The following is an 18,830-nucleotide window of genomic DNA, read 5'->3' on the forward strand; positions in this document are numbered from 1 at the left end:
ACACACACACACACACACACACACACACACACACACACACACACACAGGCTACAACGCCAGCAGACTGTCTCCAGCAGCCGCGATGGAGCCGGATAGTGAAGCATTCAGAACCAGTGTGCATTAGCTGTTCATCAGTAGAGATTGTATTATTTGTAACCAGATCTCCCAATGAATACAGGTTGTAACAATTCAACTTCTATAGAATGGCATTATCAAAAGTGGAAGTTATAAGAAGCTATAAATCCAATACAGAGTAATTTGCTCACCAAGCTAATTCTTCAGGGTGGGTATATGACTTAGTGGCAAGACAAAAGGGATGAAGAGTGTTGTTATAATATTGTGGCAACTCTTCTTTTCAGTTTAATGATGGATTAATAAGAAAAAAGAGACTATGAAGCTGGCCTTTGTTAATAAAAGACAATCCTATTGAATGTCTATTTTTACCTGAGGAGAAGGTACAGCGCAGGATAATCGTCATGAGAGCTTTGTGGCTCTACGTTGTAATGCTGTCCCTGAAGAGCTATTGCAGGATGTTAGTCATGTGAGTGTGATCAAGCTGGTAAGCCCCTCTATGTTTATATCTTTAAATGATTAAGGCTTTCTAAAATACATGCATTTATCAGTTGGTGGTGTCTCAGTTTTCAGAAAGTTCTTTAACTCACGATGGTTTCTGCTTGGCCATCAAAGTTTTATCAATTGCATATATCAGAGGCTGTGTGTGTGTGTTTCTGCATGAGAGCATGTGTGCAAGACATTTAACTCAATCCTGTAACCATACACCCGTCTACAGAGCCAGAGAACGATCACATGTCATGAGTGATACATGTTGTTCAAAGGAGGCCACTTTCCCCGTCCACTCAAAATGTCGACCGACCCACAGCAAAATACAGGCCTGATATAGTCGTGTTGTCATTGTCTGTGTGTTGGTGTGCGTTTAGGCTGTTAAGTGCCGGTCTCTGTGTGTTTACCTGAGTATGATGGCTGTCCATGTGTCTGTGCAGAGAGGCGGAGCTGGTGGAGTTTAACTTGCTGTGACTCTCATCCTCCAGCGACCCTGAACACACAAAATCAAAAAGCACATTCCATTGCAAAAATAATCTGACTGAGAGTCCTCCGACACACAGACTGATGGACATCTCACCTGTTAAACACAAGCAGGAGTTAAAAAGGCTTTTCTCAAGAACTGTGACTTTCAATCTATCGGAGCATTTAAAGAACACTGTGATCAAACGTGGGGTCCTCTATTATGATATCAGTGGTCTTCTTTCCTTATTCCTCAGATCGTTTCATTGTCTCATGTAATGCACCTCCTCCCCTTCTTCAGTGACCGTGCAGTGCTTTTATTTCAGGCATCTCTAAGATGAATTTCAGTGCTTTTGTAATTATGTTGTGACATGGGCAAAAGGACAAAAGGAGAGTTAACAGCTACTTTCTTCACTCTACATGACAGTCACTTTGAACAGACATTCAACCTGGACTTGATCATTTCTTTCTTCTTGAATTATGCGCGTACATGTGCAATACGCGGGCTGTTACCGTTAGAGATCTGGTTGCCGTTCTCTACGGGGGCGGGGCTTTGGGAGTGAGGATGCGTGTGGTTGTTGGCGTTCTTGTCCTGTAGCTGCAGAGATGGCGAGGTGGGGGCAGAGCCACAATCTTCCCTCCCGGGCAGATTGATATTAGAATTGAATCCTGGGAAGAATATAGCCAAAGGACAACACACTACATGTCAGTACATGTCATATACAGTAGACGTCAGATAAAGTTTGGATTAAATCAGGCATAGTATCTGTGGGGTAAAACAAAATCCAAAACAGCACAGGGAGTCTGTTTTTAAATTGGTTTTATTGCAAACTATACACATTTTAGTATTATATTACAATTGTATAATTCAGCTAATCATGTGTTAATCTCCAGTATCTTCTCACCACTTACTCCAACTCCTCCTATCCCATCTAGAAATTTAAAAATGATTCATCTGTTCTGTCTGGCAGGAAGGTGACTCCACATGACCTGCTGCTGCTCCTCGGGGCTCACATGCTGTGACACACCGAATGACTAAAAGACTGTGGGTACATATGTGCATGGTGGAGTGTGTGAATGGGAATTCGTCAGCTGCCGTCCCAAACCGAGAATGTGTGCCTCCTGGTCCCCCCCCATGGTCACAAGATGCCTAAATATAAACTTAGCAAACTCTACTATAGGTCCCACGGGGCAGGTGTGTGTTTCTGAGGCACATAAGGCCAGGTAGAGGGATGGTTTCCATGTGAGCGTTGCATGCTTGTGAAGAGTCCAATGAGTATTTGGATTTGTACAGTAAAGACTATAATGAGGGAAAAGTTTGACTTTTATCTAATTTTGGCTAATTTGTATGTTGCTGTCGAGGCATGGGGTGTCGACAGTAATTTCCTGAAGCCTTAAGACCACCTTCCCCTGGCATTCCTGTGGTTTACCCATTCCCTAAGGATGCGGAAGGGGAGGAAGAGGAGGAGGGAGAGGCAGCTGCTCTTCACAGAGATGTCTGGGATAGCAACTGTAACCCCTGGCCACTCCCACAGCGTCAGGTATCACACTAACAGCCAACAGAAGTAGGCCATCCCCCCAAGCCCATCGGCATCCCTCTGCGCTCTGATCTAAGGGGAACGCCTTGCTTTGCTCACTCAAAATAACAGCAAGGTTGTGAACCCCAGTGCCAAGTTCACCTGTCACACACACACACACACACACACACACCGTTTCCAAGCTGTCACTCGAGTCACAGGAGTTCAGCTTCCTGCCCCTTGAACTTCTTACATTAATAGACGTATGACACACACAACTTTGTCTTCTAGAAAGTAAACAGATCCACAGTAATACGAGACTCAAGCAAGATGACTGATTATTGACAACAACACTTTCACTAGATTTTAATTGTTCAACTGTTCAGGGTGTCCTGTTTGCTGCTGCTGCTGGGCAGTGACACTGCTTTTAGTAGAACATGAATGAGCTGTTAAATATTTGATACCCATCCTCATCATTCTACTGCTCATGCATTATTAACCCAGGCACAACAAATACACTTGGAGGAAACTCAGACAAAAACACAGTGGGACAACACAGTTTGTATCTTCTCTCATATGCCTGTGCTTTCTCAAGCTGAAGTATCAATGGGAAATTCACGCTCATAAAGGCACCACAAAGTAATTTCTTTGTTTGGAACATCTGGACCTGAAGATCCACCCTTGTCATTGACTAAGCGTGACACATGTTTGGCCTCTTTTTTGCAAAGGTCAACCTGTGCATCAATGCCAGAGAGCCTGTATGTGCTCTGAATGTAAGCGCATCGAGCTACAACACACACACAAACCCAGCTAGATCATCCTCATAGTGCATTATGAGGCTAAATGGGCAACACCGGCTCGCTTCCATCTCACCTCCCGACCACTCAAACACAGAGCATGTGTGTAAACCCGCAGACACACAGACTCACACAAAACAGGGGGATATTACACACATGCTCTGTATCTCTCTCACTCTCACACACACACACACACACACACACACACACACACACACACCCCCCCAAGTTCTCCCAACAGCAAATGGACCATTGACCCATGCATGTAGATGCATTTCCTCTGCTAGTGATTTAGATGTGTGTGAGAGTGTGGGCGTGCGTGCGTGTGTGAACATTACTGACAAACCTCCATCTCGCATCTTGCGGCCAGAGGTGGACTTCCGCAGCAGGGTGCGACCTGAGCTGAACAGAGTGTTGAGCTCATCCAGGGGGCTGGTCAGGGGTCTGCCATTGGCTGGGTTGAACAGCAGGGGAGAGGAGGAGCACGAGTGTGCTCTCCGGGGCTCAGGACGTGACATCTTCACTGGGGAGTAGGGAGGTGGCTTCCCAAGTGGTTCGCCACTTGTCCTATGAGAGGATGAGGTTTTTGGGGAGTCCGAGCTCCCTGTGACAGATGCCGTTCGGGTCAGAGACAGGAAGTTAGCCTCAGGCGGGAAGGGGAAGTACGAAGGAGGTCTATAGGGAGGAGGTGGGGCATTGGGGGGAGGAGGTGGAGGTGGAGGGGTGAGAGGAGATGTGGACTTCTTCTCTGGCATGAGGACAGTGAGGCTAGGGGAGGAGTCAGCCCTCTGGCGGGCATACTGTGGGGACAAAGGGCTGTCTGGGCCAGTAGCATAGTTCAGGTTTGTCTCAAACACAGGCAGCTTCTTAACCTCTAGTGGGGTGAGGGGTGACTCGTCTGACGCGGGAGAGCAGGTGACGGGAGAGGGGGGAAACACCAGGAGAGGTGGACGGTGGGGAAGCAAGTTGGGGAAGGGAGCAGGGATGTCACAGCTGCCATCTTTGCCATGCTGAGTTTTGGGAACTCCGCTGTTGGACGTGCTCTGTGAGTAAGCGATGTCCATGGCAGCGGTCACCCCTGCTGCCAACCGTTTGGTGTCCCCGCTTTGAGAATGAGACGCCCCCAATCCTACCAGGCCCAAGCCTAGTGCCTCCAGTTTGGCTGCCTTGCTAACCACAGTGGCAGGCGCGGCGCCATCCTCGTGAGGAAAATATTTCATCTCCTCATAGACGGCCTCTGAGTCAGCCAGCTCTGGACTATCAGGGGGCTCCTGGAGACTTCGAGCCCGTGGCTGGGAGCCCAACATCTCTATGTACACTTCCTCTTCATATTGGCCCTGGTAAAGGCTCAGTCCTAACCCTTGTGGGGCATCCACAGAGGCTGCTTTCTGCAGCAAACCAGGAAACCCTCCAAATCCCCCGGCACGGGACAGCAAGGCTAGCTTTACATCGGCAGGACGCAGCTGGTGAATGTAGGGGGCAACAGCGTTGATCTCCTCATACGAGCCTGTCAGCTTAGTGTTGGGACTGCGCTTCGGTTTGGGGGGTGGCACCTTCCTCATGGCTGTGTAGTCATCACTGTGGGGACGGGGTTTGGACAAGGCTGAGGAAATTATAAAGGAAGCAATTAAATACAGAGAAAGTCAAGGCACGGAAAAGCCTCATCTGTTGCATGTTTTAAAGACCAGTCGAGGCGATTTACCTGCAGGGTCTGTTGGGGACAGCTGGGACTTAGGAGGGCTTCCAGCGGGCGAACCATACCCCTCTGGAGTGGGGCACTCTTTGGCTGCCATCGTCAACCCTGCACTAACTACTTCATAAGATGCACTCAGACGAGTGTTGGGGTCCCGCTTTGGTTTGGGGGGAGGTTGCTTCCGGGGAGAGGAAATACCTCCCCCACCTGCTGCGTCCTCATTGGTATGAGCTACCTGCTGCAGGGCTGGTTTGATGGATGGACTGGCAGAGGAATGGAGCATGCTCTCCATGGCGAGGGGGATGGGTACTGAGCTGGACCGAAAGTGGCGAATAACTCGACTGCCCCCATTGACGGGACCATCATAGACTTTTCCGCTTTTCTCCACAACCCTACAAATTGGAAGAATAACAGAATTTATAATCAAGTGGTAGAAATAGAAACATATTTGACCGTTTGTATCGCCATCACTTGTGCTGGATTCATGATTTTCCCAAAGGAAGCATAAAAGTTACAGGCACAACCTTTGTTTCCCATCCAATGGTTTTCTGATCCAGATTGAGTTAATGATGTCATTTAGATCATCAGTATGCTCAAATCCAAAGTAGGCCTGCTTCAACTGTCATGCCACAAATATGAGCTAAGGAGGCCAATTGGAGGATAAAGACCAAAGAGATTATGCATTAAATCTAATCTCCTTCCAGTGATACCATCAAGTTCAATATTTCGTTTGCTAATCTGTGTGAGCCATCTGTTGGTTCCAGGATTGCAGGCAGGGGGTGGGGGGGGCGAGTATGTGTGTAGATGATGGAGGAAGGCATTCTGAAAACCTGCAGAGAAATTAGGTGAGTTTGGGTCAATATTTTCCCCTCTAGTATGCGACAACTGTGACTCCCCTCCCAGTCCGCCTACGGACACCAGTCCTCCTGTTGGACACCTCCCTGTGCTCCTGTCTATTGTCCCAGCAGCAGATGCTACACGCGCAAGGACACATAGATGACACAGAAATCATGTGTGTGTGTATGTTTCAACCTACTAATTAAATTATATCAAAAGTATAAAAAATGTCAATATGGTGTATTTAAAAAAATGTAAATGATATGCTATAGTGAGACGTTTCCACTTTTACAGCACTTTAAAGTTGAAGTTAGCTCGAAGCAAAACACTTTTATGTGTCATTTCTTTAAATGTAGTGAACACATATTTTGTCATCTTGTCAAAACGTATTGAGACATTAACGATAGTAACCAATCATTGTCAGGCTGAGATGGAAGTCAGTATTATTAACGGTAATAATCAGCGCAAAAGGTAATGCTTCCTCTGCAGGGAAAGAAATGTGCTATTGAAATAATAAATGCATTAATTATGCATTGTGCCACAGAGCACATAACATATATCACATGTATGCAGGTTTATTAGGGCTGAAATGCACAAGTCATATTTCATGTATTACCATATACAAGTCATTTTTCAAAGAATTAGAAAAGTGAGTTTTCAAAATGAAGGTTGCTCATTTAGCAGAAGAGTTTCTTATTACTTTTTTTATTTAACCCTTTCAAACTCAGCCCTCTAGTGTTATTCTATTTGCTCCAGGCATGGTATGTTATATTCGAATGAGGTGAGGTGGAGTTAAGGGTAACACAATAAGTGCAACACAATACTAACACAATCTGACAGCGCTGCTCATTATCTCACTCTCTCTCACAAAACATACAATTAAAAGCCTACAGCCCACAGGGATACAATCATTAATAGAGACAATACGTGACGCACAGATATCGGCACACTTGTGCGGAAACACACACATAAAGCAAATGATTCCTTCATATAATAAATCCTGGGAATGACAGTAACTGCAGATTGTTGACTGAATGAATTATACTGTAGTTAGTAATAAAAGCCCTATTTCAGTGAGAATATAGTCTTGATGGGTTGCATTAGTGTGACGTAATCAGCAGAATAGTGGAAGTCTATCATCCAAACAACAGGTGAACTTTTTAATCAAATGAACATTTTGCGAGAACAGGGGCAAAATAACATCGGAAATACAAATAACAGATGGAAAAAATGAATAACCGCACATCGATATTGCTCGAATGCTCTCGCATCTTTACCTTCAGACCTGAATGAGGGCGTGTGAATTGAGGAGGTGTTTGCTAATTTACCTCCTGACAGGCTGATCCTCCTCCTTGCCCACCGGCTCGGGCCTCTCACCAAGCGGTGGGCTGTTGCCAAGGGTGTTGAGAAGGCTGTTGCCATGGCAGCGTAGGCGGTCGCTCTCTCGTGCGATGTCGGATGCATTCTGGATGACCAACTGGTCGTAGGTTCGCAGCCCCATGTCCTCTGCCCCCTGCAGGAAACGCTGCACACCGCACTCCTCTTTCTGCTGCGATGACAGCCTGTGACGGACGCGCTGTCGGGCCAGCCAGCCGCGCACCACTGAGACACGAGGAAGAGGAGGAGAGGAAGAGGAGAATCAGAGGTGTCGCGGGAAGAAACACAGATGAACCTAAAAGAGCATCATGGGTTGTTGGTTCATTATTTTGGATATTACCTTTCTGGCAGGTGATGATCTTTTTATGAAGCTGGTAGCAGCGGTCGTTCAGCTGGTCTGCCTGCCAGTACCTCAGAAAAACTTTGCTGCTGCCGATCTACACACATAACAACACAAGTCATCGTTGTTGTACTCTACACTGCCATCATCATGAGCTTCTGGGAGTCCGGCTGTCTTCTGTTGGGAATCTGACACGAGTGTGACATGCCAGCTGAGAGATGGGAGAGCATTGATGTGGCAATGATGTATGACAATAGGTGGGTGTGGAGTGTGTGTGTGTGTGGGGGGGGGGGGGGGGGTAGGGAGTTTGCATTTTGACTGCATTCACTTCCTGGATTTAGATACCAGGTGCACAGAACTGTGGGGGTGACATACTTCAACAGACGCTATGCATTCCAACGCAGGCTACTTGATGGAGCGGTTCGTGTGTGAGTGTGTCAAGCAGAAGTGCATGAAAAGATGTCTGCTGAGCATTGTGGAGGAGTGCGTATGCGTGTGTGAGGCGGGAGCTAATGTGACCTGTAGGGTCACACACTCAGACACAACAGCAGTGTGGCAGACAGGACAGAGCAGGGAGGGGAGGGGTCCATGCTGCTGCTGTGTGTGTGTGTGTGTGCGTGCGTGTGAGGAGAATGATGATGAGGTGGGACAGCTGGAGCGAGTTGTCAAAGATTCCATGGGATCTTTGAAATAAAGGGTCAGGGATTAAGTTATTTGGCAAATCTTTTGTTATTGCTGGAGACAGAAAAAGAGGCAAGACATAGACAGACACACACACACACACACACACACACACACAAACACACGCACACACAAACACACACCTGCCATCCTTGGAGTTTGGACTGTTGCAGAACTGAGCGACATCTCTCTTCTGGTGACAATTTCTTCTTGTCTCCCAAAGTTGGGACCACAAGGTCTTTATATCTGAGACACACAGATAAAAACGGAAAACGTTAGAGCTGAAATGCTAAAATTAAAAACGGAGATGGGACGTAGCATCACCTCCTGTTTTCAGAAACAATGGGTTAAAAGGTCAGTGGGGTCATACGGCAGACCAGCCAAACAGCATCTGTTCCCATTGGTGTTGCCCTAGGTAACTGTTGCTATGAATGGTCAGCTGGATGGACACGGTTCATCGGTTTATGAAGAGAATTACCAAGTTGAATGCCTGGACCACAGATTAAAAAAAAAATGAAAATGAAACATTCCCCCATTCATGAGCAGTTACTTCCTAAGCGCCCCTTTGAGACCCTTTCCACCTAGTCCAGGAAGTGTCAGAGAGTCACACAGGTCAAACTGTGAACTGCAAAGAAGAAGAAGAAGGAGAGAAAAAGGAGGAGGAAGAAGAAGAAGACTCCCTAATTTGAATGTCTTCCAGGCTCTTTCCTCACAAGATGAAAGGTAATTTCAATGAATCTATTTACTTTGTCAAAACAGCTTAGATGTCAAAATGAAATGTTTGATGAATAAATCTGTGTAATATAGTCTCTGCTTCCATTCCGCTGCTTTCATGCGTTTTTATGTTCCATCTTTAATCCTTAATGTTTTCAATTCAATTCAATTTATTTTTGTATAGTCCAAAAACACAAATTACAAATTTGCCTCAGAGGGCTTTACAATATGTACACATTTAACATCCTCTTGTCCCGGAACCCTCCCATCGGAACAGGAAAAACTCCCCCAAAAAACCCCTTTAACGGGGAGAAAAGAGGAAGAACCCTGTGGGAGAGCAACAGAGGAGGGATCCTCTCCCAGGTTGGACAGAAGTGCAACAGATGTCATGTGTAGAACAGGATAACTGAATTACAACACATTCAATGTAATTACAACGGGTACATTTAATATGCCAGGCTGAACACCCATGTGCCGTCCGCTTTGTTTACCTATTTTTACATCTCCATGCTTCCACTGGTAACGTCACATTGCTATGAACTGTGGGTAATTCCCTTGGGCAAAGTCAGCAGAAATGCAGACTTATGGAAAGGGTTCATAAAGGGCTCAAAATGTCTGCGAGAGAGACCTAAAACACTCTTTGATTTAACAGTTGGACAGCCCTAAACCCTCACGGAGCGCACCTCAAAGTATGCGAGTCTGTGTGTAGAGATTGGGATTGGGCCGAAGAAGAAAAAAGAAAAAAGGAGAAAGACAATTCAAATGGTGTAACTGGCCACAGTGTGTGTTTGTTCTGGCAAATATTATACTTATATTATATAAAAATGTCAATAGCTACCACAGAAAGTATGTTACTATACAAAATTACTAACGCAAGCTGAGATAACTGTGTAGTCACGAGACGCACAATAAACACTCTAGGGCTTTTTTACAAGCTGCTTCAAAGGATTAATCATAAAGATAGTATCGTAGAGTACTGCTGTATTACATAATGCATCTCATGCTGCTTTACTGAATCTAATAAAAAGGCATAATCAACAACAGATTTCACACAACTCCTCAGTTTATCCTTATAATTTTGTCCAGGACCTGTAGGTTAAAATGACTTGTTTATGAGGAAATGAGGGTAGCAGACACCTGATACAGGGGCAACCCACACACATCAATATTCTTAGGTATCCACACCTCTCCCTCTCTCTCTCTCTCTCTCTCTCTCTCTCTCTGATGAAATAATGACATTTTCTGAATGAAATAGGAATATCAGCTGAGTAAACAAAACCCCAAAACCCCATATCAGTTGGACCGTGCATTTTGTCAGTCGGCCCCTTCTGTTATCAATGAGACGCAGAGCGAGCTGATGATGTCACACATATATATTACAAGCAGATGGCTGGAATCATAAACCGCTTGTGTTGTCAATAGTGACTAAGTAAGTGCGCGTGAATGTGGGATGCGTTTGATTTGCAGGAGTGGGGTCTGTCTGAACTCTCCCTAACCCTTTCCGTGTATGGTAATACCAGTCCTGCAGACGGCACACACCTTCCCCCATGGCCCATCAAATTACAAAGGAACTCTGTAAACCCATGACCTCCCCTATGAGGATATGAAAACCATCGATGGTCTCTACTTTTACAAGACCCTAAGGGGCTTCATGTGGAACCAAAGAAGTGAAATAACCCCTTTGATAAGAGTTTAAATGGAAGGAGACGGGGCGTTAACGTGGTTCTCTGTGACCAACAGGCCATCAGATTACTGTTAGCGAGCATCACAAAGGTGGTACAGGCCATGCAGCTCGAATTTAAACCACTCCTCCCTGAAGCTGCTCCTTTCTGTCAGACAAATGTGTTGCCACATTCTCATATTGGCTTTTGTTTATGGATTTTTATCTCAGTGTTCAGTCTGAAATCATGGAGGTAACTCAATAATCTACAAATAAGTACGTTTATCCATCAGTGGGAGGTAATGAAGACATGGCTATAGAAATCATGACCTGTAGGATTATGGAGCTGCATTTGTGACCTGCTCTGTGAATACCGATGCCTCTTTCTCATCCACTTTGTAAGAATGAAGATCTTAGGAAAGACACAAGGTTCAAGTGGTAGTATTTGACCTTACACATTGACACGAAATAAATCCCACCACAAAACACAGTGCATCATAAAAGACAAATAAAAGCAGCAGTAAAATAGATTCCCCCATAAATCACTCTGGTTACCAGAACAATAATGTAATTTGCTTCAGGCGGCCACTATGACTTAGTGAACTGGCCTGCATGGTTCTAGTGGGCAAGTGTGTGTTTGTGTGTACACATTGGTGTGTTTGTGTTCACGAGAATATGGCAACCTCAAGATTAACGGTTGAGTTAATGTCCTGTCAGTTTGATTAGTCAAGGGCCATGGCCTGTTTTTGAAAGAGTGACAAATGGAGATAAATAAGAAACAGGACAAGACTGCAATAGTGTGTGCGCACATGAGAGAAAAAGGGCGGAGAAAAGAAGGAAAGATAAAGACTGAAAGGATGAAAGAAGTAAAATAAAAAGTATGGGCCGGGGAAGATGAAAGAAAAAGAAAAAAAAGTAAATGGCGGTTCAGAAGAGGGAGCTTGTGAGGAAATGATAAGAAATTGAGTGAGAAAGAGCTCTGTGAAGACAGCAGTGAAGTCCACCCACACTCAGCAGCAGCTCCCTCCTTGGCCTAGGCTGTGTTCATTCATTGGCCATGTCTGCGTTGAACTCGGAGAGATATGAATGGCACTTGGGCTCAGCTGACTGGTGTCTTTGTGAGTGGCAGCCACTCAAATTAAGCATGGCATTAATGTATAAACAGCAGAACGGGGACACACGTCAGACAAAGGCACACTCAAACGGTCCATTTGTATGAACACAAAACACTTGTACGCAATGCACACAAACCAGTGCTGGGCAGTAACAAAGTGCTGAATTAAGTACAACAGCGTTTACTCTTTCAGTGACAGTAGGATTACAATTTGAAATTCAGTTTCTAATCCCAGGAACGTGTTACTTAAACATTTTGAGGATTCGGCTTGTTTGCCGTTTTACCAAAAGGTGGATTTTTCGAGTAACCTGCCCAGAATGATGTAATTTTGTGCATCTTAAACATTAAACAAATGTACTGCTTTCTGGTTAAACACATACATGTGGTACTTCTACAACTCTCAAAGCTGAATTTTCTTCTCCTTCGTTCATCTTGAGTGGACTGGACAGTCTATACTACAGGTCTAATATTACTGGCCTAATAGTTTGCCTTGATTCAGATTTGGTCATAATCATTGTCTGTTCACATGGCAATACTGTATATACTGCGTTCCACATTTGGTTTGCCGATTCTCATAGATGTCGCTCAACCAACAGATTACCAATCCTGCCTCTGCAAGTCAAAAGGGTTCGTCAAAGCCACCAACCGTTGCTGTTGGCGGTCGAAGAGTTGGAATATTTGCCCATAAATGTTGACGATGGACTCGCTGACAGAGTTGAATCCACTTCTCTGTCTGTTCTGCTTTACTTCTCCAGTAATCTCTTGGATGTTGAGCATACGGAGATTGGAATGGTCTAGTTGTCAAGGCAGGAGCACGTACAGTTTGCTGGCTATAGGAGGGATACTGTCTTCACTGACTATCAAGCTAAGTGTACTAAGCATCAAGCAAAAGATCAGACCTGCCAGTGAAGTTGAGTTCTCTTGTTTACCTCCCCTGTACCCGATTTGATGCTGTCCACTAAGATCGCCCAAGTGAATCAGATGCACCAGTTTTCAGCTTTCATGGAATCTTGACGAAACTCGCTCTGCACAATCCGCACATTGACTGGACAGCTTGTAAAATGGAGGAACGGAGGCCTGTGTGTCAACTAACCGGCCTCAAGTATAAACCCGAGACCATTAATGGTGCGTTTGTTGCTCAATCACACTCTGTCAACCTGTTTAACGTTACATCTCAGTGTAATAACCTGCAGGAAGTGTTTGGAACCCACCCTACTATCACTCTGCCTGACCGACAACAGATCTGCTCCCTGGTGTTTGTTCATCTCTGCTCCCTCTCCACTCCAGAGACTCTCAGCTGCCTTAGAGATATACATCAAAGAGGCTCTCATCATGAGGTTTATGCATCCATCCACTTCACCAGCTGGAGCAAGGTTCTCCTTTCTGTGGAAAAATTCCGGTTCAAGGATATATACTGTATATATTATATCCCTGAACTGTTGCCTTCTGTTGGCTTCAGATCTTGAACAGCTCTGATGTAAATCCAAAATACTATGTTTACCAAACCTGATAAGTGTGAGTTTCATATCAGCCTCCTGCCTTTGCAGCAATGCTACACCTTTGTTTGGGTTAAAACTCAACCAGACCACTCTCAACCACTTATCTTGGAAGTGGATATGTCAGATGCAGGTACTGGAACGGTCCTGTCTCCCTGCACTTCCACCGATAATAAGCTCTATCCACATTAGAAGCAAACAAACAACCTTACCGTTACAATGCAAACGTACAACAAAAGTTGTGTGCTTTATACCCAGCCCAGCATTGGTTAGTTAGTTTCTGGCGAAAAGCTGGATGCTCAGTTATCTGCTGGTCATACCCATTGCTGCCTAAATTTATATGACACGCACACAGCTTAACAAACAGCTTTCAAAAAAACCCTCACCAGGAATCTTTCAATTACATCTTGAACAACGGGAGTGTTGGCTCTACATGGTATATCCATCAGAAACACAAAGAGGCTGGCAGATGCTTATAGACAGACAACACTGCATTCTATATTGGATTCATTTCACCATTTGACGTGGTTCTCCAGATTCTATTCCCTGTTCAGGTTTTCTCTTATGGAAATATATTATGTCTGACTTTCAATGATCTATTTCACTTGAGGTCTGTTAGACCAGATAATATTAACTGTCAGACAATGAATGCAGCACACTTCAACAACGCCTCATGGGTCATCATTTTCGCACATATTCTTCATGCTGTGAACAATTGCACATTTTTTTGTATATTTTGCACAATTCATTGTCTTTGTTCAACCACGGTGTAGCTCTATTTATTGTAACACATTTTAAAGAATCTTAATTGTAAATTTCTATTCTATATTTTGATTCTTTACTCTTGCAGTTTGTTTATTTTGACTGTTATGCACCAAAATACAGAGGACAAATTCCTCTGTATGTGAAAACCTCCATGGCAATACATTTGTTTCTTATTCAGATTTTGCACAATACTCTACAGTGCCTAATCTTTCTTTTATTATGCAAAATGAATTCAAGAACGAGGAATGTGACCAGAAACTTTTCTTAAGTAGTAAAATGCTTCAACACCTAATATGATGTATTTAATGTTAAGACAGTGATCTTGATAGCTACATATTGTGTGTGTCAATGTGTATGTGTGTGTGTGGAATGATGTGATGACATGTACAGCAGTGTAGTGGAAACTTTTTTTTTTGGGGGGGGGGGGGGGGGTCATGTGACCGGCTTTGTCCTCTCCTATTATCTGGCAGGAATGTTCATTCTGATCCCTTTATAATCAAAAAGAGTGAGAGACAGGCTGGGAGACGGTCTGTACTAGAGTGGAAGTTGATTTGTTAATCCCAGACTTCACAGAGCTAGACGACAATGAAAAGCAACAGATTCTATTAGGGACATGCAGAAAAAAAAAAAAGGCTAGTGAGATGGATTGGTGGAGCAGTTTAAGTGGGGAAGAGGGATCTACCACTTTGCAGCAAAGCCGTGAACATGGTGAAAGAGTTATGAAAAGAGGTGATGGGGAGAAATAATGACGGACATTCAAGTGTAGGGGCACGGAGACCTTACACACAACTGGCTGGTTAATGTGCGTGTGTCGGGCTGACATGGGAAACATGATAGTGGCAGTCATCAGCTGCCATAGACTCTAAAAAAGCCATTAGAGGTCATGTCGTCCTTCTAACAGCAAGGGTTGCTGTGACTTGTAAATGCTAATGTGACCATCTGCATGTGAGCGCATGATCCTGTCCAGTATATGCCCTTGCGCTTATTTGCAGATGTAGAGGAGGAATACGCTGCCAAGCTTTCTGCTTGCTTTGACCTGCTCGCCCAGTCACATATAAACTGACAGAGATCACGGTGACCTGCTGGGAGGGTAATGTATCCGCACCACTGAGATCAGTGAGAGGCAGCAGAGGAATCCGTCATCTTTAAGACCCGTCCCTTATAGACGAAGCTGAACGAGAAGAGGAGGCTGTGAAGGGAATGAATCGGCAAACGGAGCAATACGGTTACTGCACTCTTAATTAGGCAACATGCTCCGACACCCACCTGCTGAGGAAGCCCGGGAAGGACAGGCGGACAGGGTATCCATAACGGATCATGCGCACCATCTCGAGAACCCCGATGTACTGCAGCTGGGTAGACACATGGATGCTGTCAAAACTGTCTGGCTGACCACTAGCGTTGGGGCGGACACACTCCACAAAGTGAGGAGTGCAAGCCTGCAGCTTACTGATCACTTCTGACAGCGAGTTCTGAAAGAGGGAAAAAGAGAGGAGATACAGTTGAATTAGTCATCTTACAATCACAATAGAATGAGCAATATGTAGTGCTTTGATTAACAACAAAGGAAGGGCTCTGGGGCTTCTTGCTTTTGATGTTGTAACTTGATTTGCAAGATGCACCGACTGGAGTGAGATCATGTAGTGTTTGAGATAAAGCGGTCTGATTTATTTTTTTTGGGGGGTGTTTTGCCTCCGGAGGAAGCAGAAACACAAAGAGCTCTTTCGAAGGGTGTGTGTGTGAGAGAGAGTTTTTTTTCTTCAAGCCCTGAATTCACAGATGCTGCATCCAAGGTCACACAGACACACACATTTACCCACACATCCACGCAAACGCTCACATCTGTATTACTGCTGCAAACTGACGTCAGTCTGTGCTCTGCATACTCTTAGGTACAATGATCAATCAACACCTCACCCCTCCCTCATGTCTGAAAGTCACAACCAGCATTTACACATTGCTGTCCTCCCTCCGAACACGCGCATGCATACACACAAATGCGTGCGCACGGCACACAGTGGTAGTTGTTCATTGTTCATTCATTCATGTGGAGGGCTTCATGCTTGGCCTGGTACAGCATCATTCTTCAGCCCACTCTCTCCTTCCCTGAGGGACTGTCCACCACCAGCCCACAACTCTGATTGTGCAACACACTGGCTTCATTCAAGCCAAAAGGTACTGCTTCTCTGAGCCACATTTCAGCCCCTTCTGCGTCACCAGCAGACACTGAGCTACTTTCCTCTGACTGAATATTATTGTTGCTTTATATAGTTATGAAATCACAGTACCCTGCAGCGATTTTTTGAGATCAGCACTCAATTCACACAAAACCTCAAGTTTCATTAACAAATCTTTCTACTCATTTGAGATCTGAGCTGGATGCTTGTAGGTACTCGATGTAAGGAACAGGTATTCAGTAAAATAAAGACAAATTCTATTTGTATATTGACTTTTCTCAGACAGTTGAGGGTTGTATATGTACTGCAACACATGCTTGTTAAGATAATGACAAACACATGCTTGTCAAGATTCATTTTTTGTACATATTTATTTACTATTTTGCAGAAGGACTGAGAGACTTCAATGAACTCCAAAATCCATGCATTGGGCAAGAGGCACTGTCAGCTGGACGCTGGGCTATTCGGACTGACAAACACATTCACACCTATGAACAATTTAAGAGTCAAATCCTGACCTCAATGCATTTTCACTGTGGGAGGAAACTAGTGTGGGAGAAAACCCATGCAGAGAACATTCAAACTTCACAAGTGCTAACCAATTAGTCAACATGCTCCTTAATGGCTATCATGGGGAAAAAGCGCCAAACATCATGGTTTATTACTCAGAGACCTAGAATTAGGCCTGATCCTGTCCAAAAGTACAAATGTGTGTCGAGTGGTTCTTACCCTCAGCTGGACAGCCACTGTGATGGGCCCACAGCGCTCTAGCCTTTGGAGGAAGGAGCTCGAGCCTTTCTTCTTCAAGATCTGGCCACAGACAGAGATAATGAGAGAAAAACATACACGATAGATCGGCATCTTATTTCTAGAAGCTACTGAGGAATAAAGAATCAAAAAAGATCAGAAGTGTGTGATCACATGAATGTGTGTGCGTGCGTTTGCATGCTTGTGTAGTTTCTATCTGAAACAAATCCAATTTCCAGAGGTACCATGTTTGGAAGTAGCTTAGATTAGATTGTTTGTTTTTTTCAAAATGACCACTGCTGTGTGTCCATTGATTGGCACAGCAGTCAGTAGCCCTGTTGGAACAAAGACCTTGTGACTGATTGTCACTGATCGCATTTGTTTAGCTCATAAATTCCTTTATTCCATTTACTAGTTTCAAAAGCTAGTATCAATCAAGGCCTTGAACATCATTTAACGCTCGGCACTCTGGGAAAGGTGTACTGTACCTTGGTAAGGTCATAGCACCTCCGGGACTGTTGGGGGACAATGTTGGCAGTGACGAGGGAGGCTGATGGCCTCTTGTGGAGCAACAGGGCAGCTTTAGGCCCCCTCAGCCCGGCACGGCCATGGGCTGCTGGCACCAGAGAACCAGTCTGAGTCAGCTTGGACTGGAAGAGCTGCTGCAGTAAGACACTCTCACTGGCTGCCGGGCATAAATCACATACAGAGAGGGAAAAAAAAATGATGAAAAGAAGCAACAGCATTGGTGGAAACAAGGGGGTGGAGGGGAGTAAGGAAAGGTGGAATGAAGAAAAAGAAAAGGAGAAGACAGAATGATACACAGAAAGAAGGGAAGGAAGGAAGAAAGGAGGGAGGAACAATGGGAATGATGTAAACAAGGAGGGAGAGAAGAATAAGAGGAGAAGTGTGAGGAGGAGGTTTAAAGTTAGCCTTCATGTAAACAATCAGTCAGGCAACAAGAGGGGGTGGGGACCAACACGTGGAGCGGTCCACAACAACAATGAGCTCATTCAGTGAGCCAAACAACATGAACGTGGGCCTCTCTCTCTCTCTCTCTCTCTCTCTCTCTCTCCCTCCCTCCCTCCCTCCCTCCCCAAAGAAAAACAAACGAGTCCTAGACTCATTTAACTACACACAGCTCCAAGGGTAATTGTCTTTTCATTTAAAGCAATCACTGCCACCACCTGAATATAGACTTACATAGACCCCTTACCTCTCCGATTAGCTTAAGGCTTAAACTTTAAGGTGATGACATCTGTTAGAGGAAACCACGTAGTACGTATGTTAATGTGTGCGGCTGAATGACAGCGACGCATCGTCTCGGTCAGATGGGGGGAAAACAGCCAAGTGTGAGTTAAGGGCTAGCCTTTAGAAGATTAGCCTCATCATGAAAATTATAGCAATTAGGCTGCTGGATGCGAGGCTAGCCTGGCAGTCACACAACGACTGCCTGTGTCCTGCTAAGCACAACACCCCACATCTGGCACCTTCTATAGACAACATACACACAGACGGTGCTGTCTGCCACATATGGGATGAAACACACAAAAACAGCCACACTTAGACAAAGAGTGGTTCTGTGTGCTGTTAGTTTAGACAAGAGTGCATCTTTGTGATCAAGTTTGCTCTGACGCCACAATGTGGTCATACGCGTGTCATTTATTCGGTACTTACACTTCATCGTAAACAGGAGGTTCTGAGGAAGGGAGTCCTTGTTTCTTGTGAGTGATCCTGTGAGATCATATGAAATCTGGTGGAAAAAACAAAATCATACATTCACTTACACAGTGCATTGTTTTTCTTCTAAATGTTGACTATGGACAATTACCACCTCGTCCTCCACATAAACTACCGTTACATTTTTTCAGGTGTAGCCTATAAATCTAAT

The 18,830-nt window shown here is 44.8% G+C and overlaps 1 protein-coding gene across 6 annotated transcripts in view; it reads right to left on the minus strand.

The window, feature by feature from the left end:
• myo16 (myosin XVI) overlaps nt 1-18,830 on the minus strand; it is a 90,262-nt gene that overhangs the window by 10,286 nt on the left and 61,146 nt on the right. For all 6 annotated transcript variants that reach the window (XR_004213520.1, XM_031869592.1, XM_031869593.1 and 3 more), the window contains 11 exons: nt 18,617-18,692; nt 17,428-17,624; nt 16,922-17,002; nt 15,282-15,487; nt 8,410-8,512; nt 7,586-7,682; nt 7,197-7,470; nt 5,041-5,423; nt 3,685-4,941; nt 1,538-1,693; nt 970-1,055 (listed from right to left, as the gene is read on the minus strand). Coding sequence is in view for 5 of the 6 variants with exons in the window: in XM_031869592.1 (XP_031725452.1) it covers nt 970-1,055; nt 1,538-1,693; nt 3,685-4,941; nt 5,041-5,423; nt 7,197-7,470; nt 7,586-7,682; nt 8,410-8,512; nt 15,282-15,487; nt 16,922-17,002; nt 17,428-17,624; nt 18,617-18,692 (2,916 nt within the window). In the remaining variant the exon portion in view is untranslated. The remainder of the gene's footprint in view (nt 1-969; nt 1,056-1,537; nt 1,694-3,684; nt 4,942-5,040; nt 5,424-7,196; nt 7,471-7,585; nt 7,683-8,409; nt 8,513-15,281; nt 15,488-16,921; nt 17,003-17,427; nt 17,625-18,616; nt 18,693-18,830) is intronic.

The sequence above is a fragment of the Anarrhichthys ocellatus genome, unplaced genomic scaffold, assembly GCF_004355925.1.
Source record: "Anarrhichthys ocellatus isolate YVR2014 unplaced genomic scaffold, GSC_Weel_1.0 scaffold47, whole genome shotgun sequence".
Classification (NCBI taxonomy): domain Eukaryota; kingdom Metazoa; phylum Chordata; class Actinopteri; order Perciformes; family Anarhichadidae; genus Anarrhichthys; species Anarrhichthys ocellatus.